At 33.0% G+C, this 22,947-nt stretch overlaps 1 protein-coding gene across 3 annotated transcripts in view; it reads right to left on the bottom strand.

Annotated features, from left to right (window-relative positions):
- GRM7 (glutamate metabotropic receptor 7) overlaps window positions 1-22,947 on the bottom strand; it is a 1,027,380-nt gene that overhangs the window by 62,197 nt on the left and 942,236 nt on the right. For 2 of the 3 annotated variants that reach the window (XM_031954361.1, XM_031954377.1), the window contains exons 9-10: window positions 9,818-10,064; window positions 3,526-3,617 (exon numbers count right to left, since the gene is read on the bottom strand). In XM_031954361.1, the coding sequence (XP_031810221.1) occupies window positions 3,547-3,617; window positions 9,818-10,064 (318 nt within the window). In that variant the 3' untranslated portion in view covers window positions 3,526-3,546. The remainder of the gene's footprint in view (window positions 1-3,525; window positions 3,618-9,817; window positions 10,065-22,947) is intronic. The other variant, XM_031954369.1, reaches the window with a different exon arrangement.

Raw genomic sequence — 22,947 nt, 5'->3', positions numbered from 1 at the left:
AAATATTCACTGAGAAAAAGTTTAACTCACTGAGTAAAAATATACTGAAATAAGCTGAATTTAATTTTGATGCATTATGGGATATTGGAAAGTATGATAGAAGAATTGGTAGATAACTATATACATTTTATATAAAAAGGAATCAGCAATGAAATCAACATTTAACTTTATTCATGATCAAAGTGTTTATATTTGACGATTTTCAATTGGAATGAGATTATTTCATTGGTATAGAGAACTTTTAGATGAAAAAATTCCTTCTACTACTATAGTGTAAAGGGCTAAAATTCTTGAGTCGATGCACTAAGATTGGACAATCGAGCACTTAAGGCTAATGACTGATTGGACAATACTCTATAAGCATATTCTTGGAAAATGGCCCTTCTCACTATCCTGTGCTGGCTTGATAATTGGTGTATACAGAGAATTGTAGGAGGGACTAGGGGGTGAAGTAAGACTAGCCAGGGTCACTTTGGCGGTAGACGAGGAAGAAGGAGGTTGTGGAGATTCTGCATCCATCCAATTCACTTCTACCTTTAAAGACCAAGAATAAAGACCAGGACTTTTGCTTATCCTGACTCCGGATGATTCTAAGGTATCCAGGGTACTAATGTGGGCATCACATTACATGACATGCTTTTGAAATTATAAGTTTAAGAGATATTCCTAGCACATTAGGAAGGTTATATGTCTTCTCCAGGGTTAAAAGGCCAGTGTTAATCAGAGACATGATTTGCATACAGGTTTTCCTAACTCTGAGATTGGCTCTTTACATATGATGTCAAGATATTGCTTATGATTAATATTGTGGAATGTATTCACTATATGGAATTTGTTCTAAGTAGAAAATGAGCTTCCTTGGATAATTAACTGATCTGTCTAAAAATGGAAATTTGTTTGACAATCTACAAATGACCTAGAACAGGCTACATTCTCATTTATAATGTTTTTAAAATGATGTATGCATATAAGACAGTGTGATAGTTAATTCAAATTACCATGATTTTAATGGTATCATATTGTCTTTCCATGAAAACCAAAGCTTTTCTTTACCTTGCATAGCTAGTCTTTGTGACTTAAGCCCTTAAAATCAATGAAAACATGAAGATATAGTAAGTTAACTAGAATTTTAATTTCAAATCAGATTAAATCTATCATTTTTGCCTTTCACAAATCATCATCCTAATCTTTAGTCATCCCACTTTTTGGTCACTCTTTGGGCACTGGCCTTCTCTAAATGGAGCAAGTCTGGTCTTGAGCAACAGAAATACATTCTGTCACTGAACTTATATTCAGACCTTTCATACATGAAAGTAATATTTTTCAAGCACCTGTTTTTGAACTTAACAATGGAGGTGTCAAAGTTCTACAAAATCATCTTAGGAAACTTTTTATGAAAGGAGATGCCAGAAACAGTTTAGTTTGTATCTAAAAGGCACAATTTAATATTTCTTTCTTAATGATTGATATAAAGTATTTTAGTCTTTTACCCTTAAGATAAAAAAAAAAGAAACATCAACTAGCAGTAGAGCTAAAGAGAATTTTTAATGGCTTAAGATTAAATTTATCATTTTTACACAAGAAAAAAATTCCTTCTCATTTATTTTCAGACAGTTGAGTAAGAAGACGATTAAAGTGATGAACGCCAGTGTTTTGACAAGCGTTCATTCTGCAAAAAAACTTTAAATCTCTCTGGACTTCCTCAGTGGGGATGGGGAGGTTGGAAAAGCAATGTCCTATTTAAAAACTGGGGCAGATCATTATGATCTGAAAAAAGGAAATAACTTATGAGAGCAATAAAACAGAAATTAAAGGTAGCATGCATATGACATCAATAAGAAACACTTCCTTTTTGTCAGAATTATTTTCATATTACATGGAATTAAATGAAAAATATGAGTGACATGTATTTGAATATAGAATAACATGGAACAATGATGGGAACTAGAATAGGTACTGCCATTGATGGCTTCCATAGAGTCTGGATATGAGAGTCTTTTGACCAATAAAATTATACATTATTTTCCTCCTCTTTCTTTTTTTTCTAATTTTTGTAGCATTTGCTTTGATATCTTCAATCCATTCTTCAATTGTGATAATTGATGTTAGAGTAAAATTAAATGGATCCTTTCCTGGGAATTGCAAAAAAAGATTTTATAATGTGTTTTTCCCTTCCACTCAATATTTCACACAGATTGGGAAGTCCTGATTACTGTTGATAAACGAATCATTTTTATTCCTTTCTAATTTTGCTATGATTGAAATAAAAAGCAAATATTTCTAAATCTTTTGTAGAGAGATTTCCATAATTGTAGAGAAATCATGTACAAGATCATTGATTAACCATTGAATTTAATGGCAATCTATTCAAATATTAAATTCACATGTTTCATGTTATTCTTAAAAAAATTTTTTTTTTCATTATTTAGATAGCTTATTTAACCATTCCTCTGGTGCCCTCATTTACCTCATCTTGAAGACCATTTTTAGATCACAGCAATCTTCCCACCTTCTTTCCTGAAAATAGCTTAAATGTTGGTTTTATGTTTTCCTAAGCCATGAATTTTTATCAGAAAGTAAGAATGAAAAAAAAAAATCATCATCATTGCAATTTACAGAAGTAGGAAAATTACTGTGCCTTTCTTAAGCTACCAAAAAACACTCAGGCCTTAAAATTCCAAACTATTATGAACTTCTCTTATACAGAAAAACAAAATTGTAGATTTTTTCTAGGTTGACTTTTAATTACAAAGCATATCCCTTTGTCACTAGAGGATTGCATTTTTTTTGACACAGGTCACACAAGTACATTTTGAACAAAAAAGCTACAAATGGTAGGAAACATTTGGTTCATTTACATGTGTAGACACTGTTCTCAATGACCTGTTTATTGGTTCATTCAGTTACAGTGATGAACAAAACAATATTTATCTTTCTATTCTTTGGTGGGAGTGGAGAGTGGCCAAGTGATTGTACATATATACTTGGGTGGTCATAGCAGGCACTAACAAAGAATTTTAATAACAGAAGGGCAGCAAAGATAACATTTGGAAACATGGTGCATGAAGTCACAATTACAAATACTTCTTTTAAAATAAAAGATTAGGTCTACCTGTCTTGCCCTTGCTAGCAGTCCACAGGTTTAACATCCCTACTAAGCAGCATGGGAGTTTTTGCCTCTTCTGTTTCCCATCAGATCTAGATTGTTCCTTCTCAGCCAACCCGGTGCCCCATCCCAGGGATTGACCATATCAGTACCAAGTACATACACCTGATCAGCTCAGTCCTCTGTGGCACAGATCTACCAAGCTCAAGAGAGTCATCAGATCTTGACTCCCCAGCAGCCAAAATTAAAAGCAAGCAATACCATGCCCAGCCACAAACACTTTCATTAATAACTATATGCAGCTTCCAGGTAACATATCTTATATGAGGTGAAAATGCCACAGCTATTTATTATAAAACAGTATTAAAAAAGAAAACAAAAACATAAGAGTAAATAAAAATTAGTGTTTTTTTCCTTACCTTTGGGAAAGCAGGCAAAAGCTATACTGTAGGTGGAATAGTGTACCAAGTAACAGATTTTTGTACGCTTTTTCTTACTGGTGGTATAGAGTCTACGGGAAAGTAAATATATTGGGCTGTCAAAAATAATTAGTGTACAAAGCACTTTTTTATGAGTTGGAGAAGAGGCTGCGATAGAGACCATACAACTGATTCCCACTGTTTCAGTGGACTGCATTAGCCACATGGAATAATTAAACTGTGAATTAGAAATGGACAAACCAGTTTCTTAAAATTCAGGTACCTCTGAACATGGATCCTAATTGTTTGTATTTGAATAATAGTTAACTTAGTGCAGGAATAAAGGGTAAAAAATTTAGACATAGAAGATAAATTAAGTCATTTGATGCAGCCCCCATATTGTACAGATGTGGGAACTGATTGAAGCCCAGGAAGGTTAAGTATCATAACTAAAATTGATAGATAGTAGGCATCAGAGGTAGGATTTGAATCCAGACCCTCTGACTCCAGTATTAGTGCTCTTTCCACTGTCCTATCCACCTTTGTAGGGAGGGTTTCCTTGGTCAAGTTAACTCTTTAACCAGCTCAGGAAGGACTGTCCCTTTTCTCTTGTTATTCTTTTTCCTTGACCTTGTCCTACAGGCTATCTTGTTTGATTTGTCCAGCAGAATGAAACAGGTAACACCATGTTGGCAATGTTTGAGATTGGAACAAATGAAGAAACGCAATGATGACAACACAAGTCAGCACAGCCTTCCCTGATTCCCTGATCCCATCTTCTTCCTTTTCCTTGCACTTTCCACAGCAACCTGATAGGACTTTCTGACAGTGGGCACACTAAAATATAAATAAAACCACCTAGCATTTTGAGACTAACAAAAATGTTTTGCTTTTTGTCTCTTTCTTTGAGATCCCATGTTCATACCATTTCCAACAGCTTTTGCCCTAGTGGCTACATCAACAGGAAGCATATGTAATATCTTGACTTAAAAAAATCGACAAACATTGCATCTTTCTTCCAAATTTGATTCCTTTTGCCCCACACAAATCTATTCGCAGCAATACTCAGAAAATAAAATACACTTGGTTTTCATCTTGCTCCCAAGACTTATGCTAACATTCTGCTCATACATTTCCCAGCATTAGAAGCCAGGAAGAGAAAATACATTAGGTTTGTCTACCTCTAGAAAGGGCCATTGTAACTTTGTCACTTTCAAGTCAACACATTCCTCTCATACTAAACACATTCCTCTCATACTAAAAAGAAGGTTGGGGAAGATGCCATGCCTTCTCTGTGTTGTCCCCCTGCAGAACTGTGCTCTGAGAATCAAGGACATTGAACATGGAAGGTGGCCTACAAGACTGGAAGAACATTTTGCTTCTTTCATTGATCAGCTGGGACTGACTCCAAGGCAACCACATGCTGAAACATGAAATGAGACAGACTGTTCCAGCTCCCTGGGACACATTATTCTTTCATGCTCGAGTGGGCCCTCTACCCAGTTAAAAAAAATCACATGGTATAGTCTTATACTGGCAAGCATCAGAGGAAAAAGACAGCTGTTCACCCTTCTCTTCTCATCCCTTCAGAATTCTGGTGCCATGTAGTTAACATTCTCCACCCATTTTAAAAATTACCACTTCAGTGATCAATTGAGGGCCAAGTACATCTTGCTTCCAGTTTACCTTTTTGTCATGACAATACTATACTATTCCAACATGAAGAAAATAGCTCAGTTTGTAGCCCTCTTCTTGAAAATGTCCACTTTTTCAAGGAAAAAAAATTGTTGAGAAAGAAAGATCCCAGCCAAAAGGTTTGTCACCTTGCAAATTGTTGCCAGACATGCAGGTCTGTTTCTAACAATGGGGGACTCATTCATAGGCTCTACCCAACTGAAATATATTTCTGTGGCTGAGTTACCCAAACAATTCAGCATGGCAGAATATAAGGTAGTTTCGCAAATAAATTGTACCAACTCCAACTCTTTAAATTTCCAGTGAAATCACAGACATGTACAGATCCAAGAACAAGCACTTTCTAGTCATTGAAGATGTGATGGAGATTGTTTTTTCAGGTAACCGTGAAATCCAACAGGAGAAAACAACATGATAGGAAGATGACTTGTTGAAGAAATAGACCTGGTGAAATGGATTCTGCATTTCTTAAGCCACTAAGAAACCATTTATATGTGAACATACAATTGCAGAACAGAGTTGTTAGATGAATAAAAACATGCACATACCAGATGGCAAACTTGAATGATGAACCTGAATTGTTAAAAATAAAAACATTGAAGATCGAAATACATTAAGACTGAGTGTTCCAGAGCAACAAAGGCATGAGGATGTTTCTGTTCCATGTTTTACTTAGAAGAGCAGTTCATGGATTCAGCTCTTATCTATATTCTTATAGAGCAAATAGTACAGAATACATCTCCATTTGCTCATGCTGAAGGAAAATTCTTTTTATACAGTTTAAGCTGGTAATTTAGCACCCAGCTTAATATTTCACATCATTTTTTTTTTTTTATCAAAGGAGAAGGATCCATAAGTAGACAATTGTATCAATTATTTAGATTGTTCTGACCAAACACATAACTGATGGAGAATGTCCCAATACAGTTCTCTTTTATCTTCATCAATTAAATATGCCTTTCCTTTCCCCAATACTTACATTCTATTTTCTTCTACGTCTAGGGGGTATTTTCTTTGAGTTTTAACTTTTTCTTTAAAATCATAATTATGCTACAAATTGTTGATATTTATTCCTCATCTTTACTCCCAATTAAAGACCATATGGTGATGGTAAATATTTCATTTTAGCCCATCAGAAAGATAAAAGCCTAGACCCGCATTAAGAACAAGAATCCAGAAAATGCCTAATGAACACTAAATCCAGTTTGTTACACTGGAATTCAATGTGAACATATTTCAGCATTAAGTGATTAAGATAAAACTTCCTCTTACACTACTTTACACTTTTATTTTTTTCTCTTTTGTAGCTTTTGTGAGCTGGTTCATAAGAAACCCCAAGGTTTTGAGGTACATGAATCTCCTACTGGTCTTTGGCACATCTCTAATTTCAGGATTTATGATTAATATAATTTCTCCCAAATATAAATGGAATCCTGTATAGCAGCTGTACTGTTTTTGTGCATTTTTTTAAAATTAGTTTTAAGGTATGTCTACACAGCAAAAAACAGCTGGACATCTGTTTTTTGTTTGAACTATACAATTCCGAGCAGTCATTTTGATTGCCTTTAATTTTTAAGCTTATTTTTGGCCTAAAATGATGTTGTGTTTGTAGTATTATATCAATATAACCTCATAAGAGAATTAGTCTAATAATCTTCTTGAGGGAAAGGCCTTCTGCAAATCCAAAAAAAGTGGGATCATTATCATGATCAGTATACTTTGAAAACATTTAAAAACAATGTTTAGCTTAATAAGCTAGGCCTCTACCTGAGCAGCCTTCCAGAGTAACCTTTCAACTCTGGTTACTCTTCTCTTTAAATACAAAACAAAAAGTAATAAGACATTTCACAACACACAGAATGAAGTTTTGTCACTTCAGACTTTATCTTCATTGGAAATAACATCATGAAAAAAGAACCAATTTTTATTAGAAGAGTTGACTTGCAAAATAAATAAATAGATGGACTTGAACAGGAGACAATCTCTGCATTGAAAGTTTGAAACAACTTTAAGCTCTATTCATTTATGAATATAATCTGATAGTGGCCCAAAATATAAATACAAGACTGATACAAAGAAGGTGACTGCTCCCTTAAGTTTAAAGGCAATAGAAATACCCTGTAAAACTAGTAAGCTCTCTATAACATGGTTTGAAAGTCTGTTCATCTTCATAAATTCTGATTTAACTTACTATTGGAAGGTAAGTTTCTTGAAAGTAGAAACTATCCTTGCTTCTCTTTTGATGATTAACACTTACCATAGGGTAACACTTACCATATATTCAATACTTAATTAATGCTTATTGACTGTTACTTGACTGGAAAATTTAGCTTGTCAACATGTGCTTCTTTTTTAGTTTCTTTTTAGCTCAAAGATGAATTAATTGAATTTATGATATTTGTTTTCTTTTTTCTTTTTTCAAGAAATTATTATCTAAATTATAATCAAAATCTCAGTGTTGGAATTTGATCATATACAACTTAGTATGACATTCTCTAGCATAAAAGTTGGAAAATATGTAGGTATCACCATCAACATATATGGTAGCAGGCACTTTCCTTGTGGAAGCCGATCATTTGACTGCCATGATTGCCCTAGGGTTGAAAAAGTAATATATTATCACAACTGAATAGTTGTGACACACTATCACAATAAATAGTAAGACATTATCACAACTGAAAGAAGGGAAACACTAAATTAAACAACTATTTGGTGTTGTGCCATATCAGATAACTATTTCTACCTATTTTCTATTATTTTCCCTCTTGCCCTTCCAACACATATACCATAATATTGACTGTTTGCTATTGAACCCATTGACAAAATGTTGATTTATTTCTTATTCTTTCTTTCCTTATTCCACATTTTTGCATATTTTTCTTTTCTTTCTTGCTTCTCACTTTCCTTACCCTTGAGGTATATTGATGTTAACTGCCCAAAATCATATTCCTATCATATTTATTACTCTCAATTTGAATCTTACAAATACTTAATTATTGTTAAATTGATGTCATTCCCAGGAAACAATTTTAAAGAACGGGAAAGTCAATGAAATGGGATATATTCCAAGCATTTGTAGAGGTCAGGAAGCAATAAGCCTCTTTATTTTTAAAGAAACTTAGTCTTGCTTTTAGTGCAAAAAGTATTGAGTATTTCAAGCCTATTAAGCCAGTTTGCCTCAGAGCTTCTTTAGAGAGAGCACTAACAATATTCGTGCTGCAACATAATTATTTCATGTACTAGAGAGTAATATACAGAATACTACTTTCCTATTCTGAATGATTCAACATACTTTGTAAACTTCTAGCTTATAATCCAGAAATATCATAAATAATTAAAAGAATATGAATTCTGCATTGTGATATTGGTTACAAATATTTATATAGAGCAAGGAACCAAAGTATATTTGTTCTTTGATAAAATTTGCTTTCTGATCTAACAGGTTAATGATGATCAGTATGATCATGTACTCTATGAATCAGGGCCTAGTACATTACACTCACAAATAAATCCATCCATATACAAGGACAGAAAAGTTTGCTTCTAGAGATTCAAATATTTTTATGGATTTAAATCAATTTTCCAAATGGTACATAAGACCATATATATTTTACCTACATACTTTAAATTCATTATATGTCATCTGGGGCATGAGATTACTTCTTCAGAAGTTTATTGCCTATCAATGTAAAAAACAACATGAAATTCAAGAGTAGCATGTTCCATGTGATAATGATAACAATGTCTTAGTATGTTCCCTTAGAAATAGTATCATCCAGCCTCTATCCATACTTTGTGTAGGGATTTGGGGACATGATTAATGAAAAATAACTTTTAAAAACCTCCTTCACCAATAGCTTGAGAGAAAAAGAAATATGAGCTTTGCTATTTTTAAATATATCAATCTGATGCCTAAAGCCTTGCTTTACTTTGTTCAAAAATTATGTCTTCTTTAATGGGAAGAAGCCAAGCATCATCTATATTGAACTATAAATTGTTTATGTCATTTGATCCTGATAATATTAATAAAAATAATAATTATTAGCAATAAGTTATTAAATTTACCTGACAAATATTTCATTTTATCCTGACAACAACCTGAGGAGATAAGTCCTATTATCATTTCCTGACACAGCTGAAATTGAGCTGTGAATAATTCAATTAGGGTCATATGGATAGGAGATATATGATAAAAGATTTGAACTCAGTTTATCTAATTCTAAGATCTATACTCTATCCACTGTACCACCTCTCTCTGGTAACAGCTGGTATTCTCAGCTCTGAGAAACTCATTGGAAAGAAATGGAGGGAGGAGCAAGTGAAGATGTACATATTGATTATACATAATTCAAAGGTTTTTTTTTTCCCTTCAGGCAAAAACCAAGGAAGTGGGAATTTTTTTTTCAAAGGGATGAACACCAGAAAGGGAACAGCTGGCCACATCTGAGGAAAATCAACACAGCAGTCTATACTTTGAGAAGGCAAACTGTATATAGTTGTTTTTTTTTTTTTTTTAAATCAAACAAATATTTCTTTCAGACTCAGTGAAAGAAGAGCAAAAAAAAAAAATGGAGAGAAGAAAATGAATGATACTTACTATTTGGGTCTACATTTTCACAGAGTTCTGTTTTTGCTTCTCCATTGGGCCTGTCACTGGGTTTGTGTGAGAGCCGAGAAGACATGGTAGCTGCTGTGACGACCGCCTTGAAGCTGCGTTTCCTTTTCTGGACATTTAGCTCAGGATGGAAAATGATGATGTACACTTTCGGCATGTATAGCATCCCCAGCGCCACTGATGCACTTAAGTTCATGGATATTGTAAGTGTGGTAGTTTGTATGTAGAGCTAGGAGACACAACACATAAGACACTATTAAAAATCAAATGACTGTAGAATACATCTTAGCTCTGAAGAATGACTGTGCACAAGTAGTAAACATATCATGACAATTTTAATCAAATAATGGGTCCTTACCTCAATAACTGAAGTCTTTGTACTTAACTAATATGAGAAAAAAAATATAGTCTGCTGATTCTTGTCTGTGTGTGTGTGTGTGTGTGTTTTTTTTCTGTTGCTGTCTGTCCCTCTGTCTCTGCCTCTGTCTGCCTCTGTTTCTCTCTTTTAATCAGTCTCGCACTGTCTTAAGAAATATGATGTGGTAGAATAGTCTGAAATCTAGCATGCAAATCTCTTTTCACTGCTCCTTATTTTAAATCTTCATCTTTTTAGCTGACATGAATTTCATTATTAGTTTTCTAATTCAATGAATTAATCTTTGTTAGTTGAATAAATAAATTTATATTATTACTCATTAGCATTAATATTTCTCTAATTACTTAGGCCTGCCTTTCTATAAACAGTGTCTTGTAGTTGCATTTATATAGATTTTGTAAATGTCCTAGTAGATAAACTCATAAGTATTTTCAATATTCTGCATTTGTTTTAAAAAGAATTTTTCTTGTTATGTCTTTCTATTGGGTTGTATTGATATTATTTAGACATTCATGGTTTGCATGCATTTACTCCAAGACTGCAAGACTGAAGAAGTTATTCATTGGTTAAACTACTTTTTAGCTAAGTGATTAGAGTTCTTTGAGTATACTATCTTATCATCTGCAAAATGTGATATTTTGCTTCTTTATTTATGCTTATTTCCTCAACTTATTTTTCTTGCTTAACTGGTTAACCAGCATACTTAGTACTGTCAAATAAGGAGGAAACAATAGATGTCCTTGTTTAACCCCTGATTTTATTGGAAAAGATTCTTTTCTATCTTGATTACATATAACAAACAGTAGTTCTTGGCTTTAGAAATATACTATTTAAAATGCTTTAAGGAAAGTTCTATTTATTTGTTTTGCTAAGGTTTTTAACAGAAAGGAACATTGTACTTTGTCTAATATCTACTGATATGTGTATAAATTTGCTGAATTTGTTACATGTTTAATGGATTTCATAGTTTTCTAATATTGAACCAATTTTGCATTCCTGCTATAAAAACAACTTTGTCATAGATTATGATCTTTTTCATATGCTGTCTTAGCCTCTTTGCTAATATTTTATTTAAAATTTTTGCTTCAAAATTTATTAAGAATAAATATATTTATTAGTAACTTTTATTTATATACATTATATATTTATATATATTTATAAATAAACATAATAATTTATTAGTAATTTTTGTATATTTTGAATAACTACATATATATATATATATATATATATATATATATATATATATACACACATACATACATGCAGACAGACCAATGTCTGTAGTTTTCTTTTTCTGATTTAACTCTCTATGATTTATGTGAATAATTCAATTAGGGTCATATGGATAAGGAAAGATTTAAACTCAGGTTATCTGCTTCTAAGGTTTATTCTTTATCCACTATACCACCTAGCTCTTTGGTAATTGTTGGTATTCTCATTTCAGAGAAACTCATTGGGAAGGAATAGAGGGAGGAGGCAAGTGAAGATGTGCATATTGATTATATATAATTCAAGCTTCTTCCCTTCAGGCAAAAACCAAGGAGGTAAATATATATATATATATATATATATATATATATATATATATATATATATATATATATTTAAATGTGAATACCAGAAAAGGAACAGCTGACAACTTCTGAAGAAAATCAACACAGCAATCTATACTTTTTGTTTGTTTGATTAAAAAAAAAAAACCTGCATATAGTTTGCCCTCTCAAAGTACAATTTTTGTTTATTTATTTTGAATTCTCTTTTTCATTTTTATTACTGTTTATTTAGTTTGACATTTTCTTCTTCCAATCTATTTTTTTAAATAGCTTCTTCTTTTATTTATTGACTTAATACTTTTCAAATTTTCTTTATCTTTCTTTGAGTTTTTTAGAAACTTTATTTTGTTGTTTAATTGGGTTTAAAATTTGTTTTCTAGTAGTTTATTTTTCCAATAAATTGATCTGTTATTTTATTTTTGTTAAGGAAAATATTTGAAATATATATTTTCTCTTAAGGACTATTTGGTTGCATCTCAGAAATGTTGATATGTTATCTCCTTGTCCTTATTTTTAATGAAATTATTCATCATTTTTATGATTTGTTCTTTAATTCATTAATCCTTCATGATACAATTGCCTAGTATATCATTTTAAAAACTTCTTTAGTGATAGCTAATTGGTGCAGTGGATGATCGAACACCAGCCTTAAAGTCCAGAAGACCTTAGTTCAAATCTTGCCTTAGACAACACTTTTTAGCTATGTGATCATGGGAAAGTCATTCAACCCCTATCACCTCAGCAAAAGGAAAAATAAATTATTTTGTTTGGCCATAATAAGGGCAGTATTTTATCATTTTTTTTTTTTTAGATGAAGACTTTAATTTCACCAACAAATGGAATTCTGGGTGATGATACTTTCTCTACAAATGTAGTTTGGCACCTAATTTTTAACTTATAGTCATAGACAGTTGTCTGGGACAACTGAGAAGTTAACTAAATTCACACATCCAGGATGGGTTAGGGGCAGAATTTAACTTAAGCCTTTTTGACTTGGAGGTCAATCTATAGGTATTACCTCATGCTTTAGGACAACTTTTAATTCCTTTTATTTATCATTCAATCTTCAATAAGTTAGATCCTGTACATCTTTCATAATGTCTATTTTTGTTGGAATTAAGGGAAGGAGGGGGGCAAGCCTTATGTGGTTTTATATGTGGCAAGTTTATTTTTATTCCTTCCTTTTCCCCTTCAATTTACATAGTAATAGAACATTCAAAGTAGCACATAATAAATTCTAGCAGATACTCCAATACTTAGTGCTAAAATATTTAATACTTAGAAGTTTGTAAAAAGCTATCCATACTTTTATGGCCTTAACTACCTCATTTTATGCCTTTTTTTGAGTTGGGTAAATGTATCAAATGAAATTAATTTCTTTCCAAAAGGTAAAAGACCCCAGTGAATCTTCCATGAGGGCAATCAGAATGAATTAGTGGGATGATTTCCCCAATTCCACAAGCTTCTTGTACAAATCTAATAGCAGCAGCAGCAGCAGCAGCAGCAATAGTAATAGTAACAGTAGCAGCAGAAACAATAACCAGTTCTTTACAAATAGTATCTCATTTTTGTCATAACAACAATCTTGAGAGTTAAGTACTCTATCTCCATTTCACAGCTGAAGAAAACAAAGCAAACAGAAATGACTTGTCAAAGACTGTATACCTAGTAATGGCCTGGGGTTGGATTTGAATTCAGTTCTTTCTTTTTCCAGATGCAGTTGCTTCATATAGCTATAGTAAATATAAGAACTGGAAATGCTCATTATTTTTATTTCTATTTATTGTGTGTTGAAAAAAATAGCTGTATGAATTTTCAACTTATTTTGATACTCACTTTTGCTCAGTAATCTGCAAATAATCCTTAAATATTTGGTATGTCTTTCTCCTCAATTATAAAATGAGAATGTTTCTACTTTCCAGGAATGTGAGCATTATTTCAGACTTGCAAAGCACTGAGTTGCCTTTCATAAGGACAGAGAAACATCTTCCTTAATAATTAATCATCACTAGTTTTAATTCATCATCTCTTTGAAATGATCTATCTATATCTATTTATTTATAGCTTTATAAAAACAAAATGATTTTGTTAATTGTACTTTGCTGATATCTTTCACATTGACTTCATCCATTCTATTCACATTGTTACTACCCTTTTGTCTTCCTTCCAAAGAGATGAATTGCTTCCATCCCACTGCTCAAAAGTTTCCAAATAATAAATCAAATTATTCAATGAATATTTACTAAGCACCAACTTTATGCCAGGGTCTATGTTAGACACATATGACACAGACATATTTGAATTAATTCTTATCATCAAAGAATTATTGGGAAAAAAAAATAAATATACATTTAAATATGTATATTATTAAATATATACAAAATAAACTCAGGGCAATTTGTGAGATAGGAACCAGCAACTGAGGGGATCGCCAAAGGCCTCATGAAGAAAGGAGCTCTTGAGCTAAGCCTTAAAGCAAATTCACAATTCTGAGAGAAGATGAGGATGGAGGGAGATGTTCCAGAAACAGGGGAGAGAGGGGAGGTCAGTCTGTGGAGAATGGAGATGAAACACCATGTGGAAGGGACCACAAGAAAGTCAGTTTGACTTGACTGTACAGTATGGATAGAGAATTAGTATAATAATCCTGGAGAGGTGGGTTGATGATTGGTAGATTAACTAGGGAATCAATAATAAAAAATGAAATAGACTTTGTTCTCAAGAAGTTTGTAGTTGACATTCTATGTGGTATATTCTTAGTTGACTCTTTTCTCCTTTTGCCTGAACAGTAATCTCCTGTCTGGGCACTGACATAATGCTGCCTCACTATTATTTAGCTAATAAATTAATACTTCTAAAATACAAGTTAGACCCCAGAGAAGATCAAAACTTTATATTGATTCCATTTTGACTAAAGAAATAAAATACAAATAAATGCATTTAGGGCACTCTACTCCTGAGATCCAATTTAACATTACTACCCCTTACATTCAGTGTGGTGTCACTCAGTTGGTCTTGATTTATCATGTATTACTTTTCCCTTATGGACTTCTGCCTGAGCCAAGTCTAATTAGGCACAGCCACCACTTAATACTTATAATATATTTTTATAGCACAAATAAACTTAGCTTAGTGTTTCATATATGCTATCAAATTGATCCTCACAACAATGCTATGATCTTTTAGTGTCTCAGTTTCTTTTTTTTTAAAATGAGGAAGGTGAATGGGCTTAAAAGTATTTTTCAGTTCAAAGTCTATGATTTTATGTATGGCCCCTCATTTCTTCCTGTACTTTCTCTCTTCTAAATATTACCATAGGCCATGTTCCCAGTTCATAAGACACTTGAATGGGACTGAATAGATGAAGTATTTCTCAGTATTGAGTCACATGATCCCTGTTCCCAGAACTGGGACCTTGGGGAGGTCATTTGATCTCTGGAGGGATGAACTTTGAACCTGAAGATAAAGAAAGTTGCAGGAAGTGACAGGACCTGTGGGAGGCAGCCAACATTGGTGACCATTGGTCAAGGATGGTTATGTCCTTTTAGTCTATCCAATGAAAAGGCTTGAGTCTTTTGCTTTTAAACCCTGGACAAGCCAAAAGCTGGACAGGTTCCAGGAGTACATGGAGGAATCATATGTATGGCTCCCAGGTGTATCTGGGTCTCTCCCTATAGGGATTAAATAAATGCTTTCTCTTAGCACCTGATGATGTCTCTGATTAATTAATTGGGAAGGGGGGTTTGTGTACCCAACCTGTCCCACACACACACTCTCTTCCAATATCTGCTTAATAGAATCCTGAACTTTCTTCAAGACCCAGTTCAGGTATTTATTCCTCTATGACTCTTTCCTTAAATGTCCCCAGATGAAGTCATCACTCCCTTATATTTTCTTCAGACTATTTTACAATTCTCCTTCATTCTTCTCATACTATATATACTTCATGCCGTTTTCACTTTTTCCATTTTGAAAAGGACCTTAGAAGTTATATGGTCCAAACTATACCTGAAAAAGAATTCACCTCATTTACTAGCTGGTCATTCCACCTTTGCTTGACTAATTCTAAAGAAAATGAAATCTAGTACCTCTTGAGGAAGCCAGTTCTACATATGTGTCCCTCTACTTAGTAGGAAGTCCTTCCTGATAACAGGCTTAGATTGGCCCCTTTGAATCTTCCACTCATTGCTCCTACTTGTCTTTGTTCTAGCTTCTTACAATTTTTGTAACCCCTATCTTAAATTGCTAGTTCCTGGAGGAAAGGTACTCTGTTTTTTGTTTGTTTTTTTTTTATTTGTATTCCCCTGAATACGGTGAACACAGAAGATAATAAGTGTTTGTAGGAATGAAAGTGAATAGCTTAAACATAGTAGATGAAAAGTAAACAAAAAGTTCATCATTTCATATAAAATCTCCATTCTTTCTTGTTTGTTGATTATTAAGTTCATAATTTTAATAAAGCAAATTGAACACTTACATGCTTAATTTGTATTGTATTTATTTGCTCTGGAGATTTATCATCCACAGTGGATCATAGTTTATGTGTTTAAAGGAGAATTTCTCATCTAATGTTTGCATCCCCATTGTCATCTGCCTTAAATACTAAAATAATAAATGTGGAATGAATTGAAGTGGGAAAACATGTTTAAATATCCACCGTTTTGATTTAAAATTCATCATTTGGATTTCTAATAATGTGTGCAAATCATGGTCTCTGGCTATTAGGGACTAGTTCATGGAATATACCAGTATATAGCAATGTAAAATAAAAAAGACCACATATCTTCCTTTCTAAATGCTATTTTGAGAATTCTAAATATTAAAGTAACTACATGATATCCAAGATTTCAAAGCATTATTTTAGTGAGTTCATTTGCCAAATCCATGAACTTAGCAATCACAATGATGGAGTTAACGCCAAGGATCATAGTGACCTTTGAAGAACAGGTCTTAGAGATAACCTAGTACAGTTCTTATTCAGTGTAGAGATAAACCAAGGATCAGAGGAACCTAGTACAGTTTTTATTCAGTGTAGAGATAAACCAAGGATCAGAGGAATTATATCTGGTCCAAGGTCACAGAGGTAGTAAATAGCAAAGGGGCTTAAAAACTTTGGCAAAGTTATATTAAAACTTCCAAGATCCTTCACTTTATTTAATTTATGATTTCACTATTGTGAATATTCTCTACAGAAACAAAAATCAGCCCTTGTAAACCTGAATACTTGTTTTTCATAACTTGCTGGGACCAAAGATAAAGTGACAGACTTCTGGTAACAAATCCTTAAACTTAACTAGGCTGATCCTACTCATACCATACCAATAGCCACATGGACTATTGTGGTACTGGCACATGAACATTTTCTAAAATGGTAGAATTCATCAGAATCTGCACTCTTATGGTGCAGCCAAAGCTATAACCAGCACTTTTGGTATCCAGGGCAAGCCAAATAAAAAAGTTCTTGAATCATTTTTGTAATTTCATTTCAACTACAGGAATTGAAGATAGGAGGGAGAAGACTGAGTTAATTTATCAAAAGTAGCTCTTTAAAGAAGAATATCAGTTCTTCCCATATAACCTTCCCACCCATCAGACATCATACGTTAGCCATACAAGAAAGAGGAGAGAATAGGAAAGTGTTCTTCTTTCTCACTGAATCAACTCCAAACATAATAGGCAGAGGAAAAGCAGATACCATGTGACCCAAGTTTTGAGATCTATTATAATACTAATAGTTGATACTTAAATAGCATCTTAGGGTTTATAATATTTTTTTAATATGTTAACTCACTTGATTATAACAAGATTCTTGTGGAGTTAGATTATTAACTTCCTCTTTATAAGAAATGAAAGCTTAGATAAGTTAGGAGATAAATAATGTCTAAGGAAGGATTAGAATCCAGATCTCCCTGACTAGAAGCTAGTGGTATGTCCTATCTATTCAAACTGATTAGTCCCCAAAAACCCATGTACTGAAAGATTTTTTGTTTCCTTCATATGTTAATATCATCTAGCTATGATCTTGATAAGTAATCAATGCCCCTTTTAACTATTTAAACTGATTTTCTGTTACTAATCCATAAAAAAGACTCTTTTGATGGCAGATATCTTCTGTACTTACATAAAGACCAAAATGCTGGGATGTGAAGAGCCAGAGAAGCATTCTTCATTCTCCAGCAACAAAACTAACGACATCATCCAATCTTACCTTTAGGGATTTAGCAATGACCAATTGCAGTTGATCTCTGCAGATCCTACATCATGCATTAAGTTACTACTGAACTTAGTTTGAAAAAAAAAATATCTGCTATTTTTCTTCCTTCTTGGAAAAATTACAAATATCCTAGAGGTTGTTTATATGGCATGAGAAAGCAGAAGGGACTGAGAGACTTCCTTTATTTCCCAAGCTACTAAAGAATGTATAGTAATGTAGAGTAAGATTTATCAATTTTACCTCCATAACATCTCTCATATGTGCCCTTTTTCTCCTTTGACACAAGCCATTATCTCTTCATGCTTAAAGTATCTCAGAAGTCACAAGTTTCTCCTCACTGATCTCCATTGCCCTCTTATTTGTTATAGTCATTTCCCAAAAGTTCAGGTCTCACCATATCACCTCTATGCACAATTAACTCCAGTGTTCCCTGTTACTTCAATTATCAAATAGAAAAAAAAAATGGCATTTTAAGTCCTCTATAACTTTTAATTCTTCTTCTCCTCACACCCACCTCCATTTTATCATTTGTTTTGAATACAATACTAACTTCCCTATATTCTCAATCTAGTTAAACATGTGTTGTCTTCAACTTAAGTCCATATACCAGAGTTCAAAAATAATTTGGAAATTAGTATTTTTCTATAATAATAATCTGATGGACATGATGCCGGATTCATTGTTACTCCATTATAAAATGCAGTTATTAACCGATATTCCTTTTTCTGTGTGTATCATCAGCACTTAGCGGGTGTTTAGTAAATGTTTGTCAACTGACTGAGTGGTAGGCCTGTATCAAGGGACAACAAACAGAGGCAGCAATTAGTATTATCCCTTGGAAATAGATAATTATACAATAAAATTGGACAAGATTATAATTATGGCTGCACAAAGCTAATCTGCCCAACATCATTTAAATTGTTACCCAATCTTTGTAATTAAACCTCACCATAAAGTTCCAAAACTCTGCTATAGCATTCAATAGCTCATTTATGAAACTGTTCTATGAAACTTTCTGGCATTGCCAATTTGGTATCACTGAATATTATTTTGCTTTTTTTTTCATTTGATCTTGTTTAAATTTGTGATCATTGGTGAATATGATCATTGATCACACATTTAAATATGGAAGGGGATTTAGAAGTTATTTAGACCAATTTAATTATTTTACAGAGAAGAAACTAAGACCCAGAGACTCTAAGAAGTATCATTATCATTTTCTTGCCTACTAAGGTGGGCATTCTTCCAGGCGCTGGCCTGATTCCTCTATTAATACTTTTCATTCTGTTTTTTGCATGAACTATTTCTGTCAAAAAATATTTAATTTGTGGTAGGTTAAAAGAAACCATCCTAAGTATCAAAAGCAACAAAAATACTTATTTTAAGTGGTACCTTCATTAACTTTCTTCTGCTTCTGTTTCAGTTTCAAGGATTCAATTATTATTTTTATGCAGATAACTCACAAAATTTTATTTCACAAAACCAAATTTATGCTTTCTTTACATTTTCATGTTTCATTAAGGATACCACCTTAATGGTCACCAAGGTTCAAAGGCTTAGCATCATCCTTGACTCTCCCCTTTCCCTTACTGCCCCATGTCCAATACCCACCATCAATTCTATCTCCACAATCAGACTCAAATAATTTCTATTCTCACCACTCAAGTACAATCCCTTATCACTTCTCAATCAGACCATTTTAAGAGCCTTTTAATTGCCCTCCCTCTACTTTCAGATACTCCCTTTTCCAACTATATTCAACAAAGTTGCTTAGTTTATTTTTATAAAACATAGATCTATTTCACCACTGTAGTAAAGATATCCAAAGACTCCATACACACACACACACACACATAAACATATATATATATATATATATATATATATATATATATATATATATATACAATAAAATGCAAATCTCCAAATTTGATATGTAAATTTTTCAAAAAATTAGGTCCCATTTAACATTTCAATCTTATTTCCATTATTAATTCACAATCTGGTCTGATCAAACTGACTCAATGGTTATTATTGTTTATCCATACAAGACCTTTTATCACTTGCCTCCACATTTTTGCATAAGTGATTCCCTTTATCTGGAATGGATTACAAGCTCCCTTCTATCTCATATAATTCCCTCAATTTCTTCAAAGAACATTTTTTTTTTTCCTTTTCTCATGTGATTGTTTTTTTGACCCATGCTGAAATTAATTTGCATTTCCCTTATCAGACCCTGGGACCTCTGAGGTTACTTCCAGCTCCCAGATCTAAATTTATCATTGCATAGTCATAGGATTTGTCTGCTAAATTCTCAATATGGTCATGATCCTATTCTACTTGTTTGAGAATCAATATGAATTGAGGGGAAAACAGATCCTCTCTCTTCATTCCTTTTCTTATGGAGATTTAAAGCTGAGATCATCTATTACAACTCCTAAACTAAGGGCAAGAGAGAATAAATCATATGGTATTTATCTGTATTTCTCTATTCCATCAGGAGAAAATAAAGTCCTTGAAGGTAGATCTGTTTTGTTTTTGTATTTATATCTCCACTGCCTGGAATACTGTTTTAAAGGCACATGGAAGATATTAAACATGTTAATTGATTTGCCCAAAATTTCAGAGTTAATAAGTGATAGAATTTTAACCTAAATCTAACTGCTGATCCTAGACTCTTCCCACTGTCCTCAAATACTGGCAACACAGATGGCAACATCTATGGCAACATAGATTCACCAAATATTATCTTTAATGCAATCAATTTCAACCTTAGGTAGGAGATGATGTTCATATTTTACTCCAGAATGAAAAAGGTACTAAAATTATCTGGTCACTGTAAGACTCATTGGTCAAGAAGTGTACCTCTTTAGAAACACTTAAAATTTTTGTCCTAAATTCTTGAAATCAGAGGTTCTGCTAAACACACACACACACACACACACACACAAATCTGTTCTGAGCAGGAATGCAGTTTCCCAGCAGATATGAATTTGAATTTGCATGTGCCTGATAAAAGGAGCTGCTTGCCAGCTGCTGAATATATAATAAACAGTGAAAGTAACAGATAAAGACAAAAGCCCATTGAATTGATGAATTCCTTCACAAGTGTCTCAGAACACATTTTTAAAAGCTCATCTCAGCCTCTCAGCACACTTTCAAGTTAAAACTACTCTGCTGGTATACAGGACTCATTGGGGATAAAAAAAAATGGGGGGTGGTGACACAAAATCCTGCATTATCATGAGGCCATTCAAGGGCCATTCAAGGTCTTTGAAAATGCTCTGTACTCCCCTTATTCTGTAGACTCCTCCTTTGAAAATAAGGGTTTCTATGTCACAATGTAATAGTCAACTTGGAAAAGAAGGAATAAGGTGTCAAAGAGAATTTGTATTTGATTTTTTTTTTTTTAGCTAGCAAAGGTAAATCAGAGTAGAAGTTCCTATTTATTACAGTTCCTTTTAAAAGAGAGAGAGAAGAGGAGAGAAGAGCAGACACAATTCAACTCTTTTTAGCCTTAAAGCATGATTAGGAAATAGACTCTATGATATTCCCTATTTCTTCAACCCCAAAGAGAATAATCATGGGTCATGTGTGACATGTAATTTTATTTTTTTAATAGAAAGTTTTTTTTTTTAATTTGACATTTTTTTCAATATTCCTTAAATCTATTGTAGCATTGGAAGTATTTCATTTAGATCTATGGGAGTATGAGGCTAGCTAGAATTGGTAATCATTGTTCTAATTTAAGGTTTCTTGACTAATTTTTTTTTTTTTTGTCATGTATCTCTTTGCCATAGTAAAAACTATGGATTTGTTCTCAAAATACACAGATACACACACATTTGGTGCATAAAATAAAATACATAAGATTTCAGAGGAAAACACTTATTTTAAAGTATAGTTATCAAAAATAGTTTTAAAAAACTTATTTATGACTTCCACTTAATTTAATTCACGTTTGTTCACACTTTTCATTTGTTTGATTTTAATAAGCAGACTAGGGCTTAGGAGGTACAACATCATCAAGGTCTTAAGAAGTACAATATGTATTGTGTCTTCTCCCAGAGGAAGAAATTCTCAACTGCTAAGTCCTCAGTGGAGTCAAGATTCTACTTTACGTGCTTTGGGATGAATTTCAAAGGGAAAAAGAAAATGATCTTTTCTTCTGCTACTCTCTGGCCCCTAACATCAGCATTATTATCTTGCAGTAGGATTCCATGGGAGAAGCATTTTTTTAAGGTCATGGTTTGTTTGGAAAGAACAATTCTATGATTAATCCCTAAGGTGATCATTACCTCAAGTGAATTTCTTGAACAAAGTTCTGCCCCTGGATTGCACAGAAATTGTATAACCACCACAACATATTTCAAATGGACAGATCAAGGCCAGGTCTTCAGAGCCCAGCAAAAGAAGGATATCATATTATTTTCTGGAACAGTTTAGGCAAACAGTCAGATTCATCCTTCAGCTCAAAAGTAATGTTTGCTTGGATTTTTGACATAGACTTGAATTTGGTTTAACAACAAAGGTACAAACAAAGGGTGGAAGTGATGGTTCTATACAAGCATTTGTTTATAGAAAATGGCAAATAAGATTAATGAGTCAACAATGAACCATGACAGTAAAAACTGAATTTGATTTAAGAGTTTATTAAAATGGTAGCATCCATAAGGGAAATGCTAGTCCCACCACATTCTCCTATGGAGATAATAATGGACTACTATGAAGTTCTAAGACCAAATCTTAGGAATGACATTGATAAGTTAACACATATTCAGAGAAAGCCAGTCAGGAAATTGGAAATTAGTCTGGAGACCATGGATGAATTGGGGAAACAGAACATGCTAAATCTGAAGAAGAGAAAATTTAGAAGAGTTATGATTTTATACTCAGATATCTGAAAGGCTGTCATTTGAAAGAAGCTATCATATGAATGACAGGTTTTCAAGGCCTTTTAATTAGA

Source organism: Sarcophilus harrisii, chromosome 1, assembly GCF_902635505.1.
Source record: "Sarcophilus harrisii chromosome 1, mSarHar1.11, whole genome shotgun sequence".
Lineage (NCBI taxonomy): Eukaryota > Metazoa > Chordata > Mammalia > Dasyuromorphia > Dasyuridae > Sarcophilus > Sarcophilus harrisii.
This window is presented reverse-complemented; position numbering and strand designations above follow the sequence as displayed.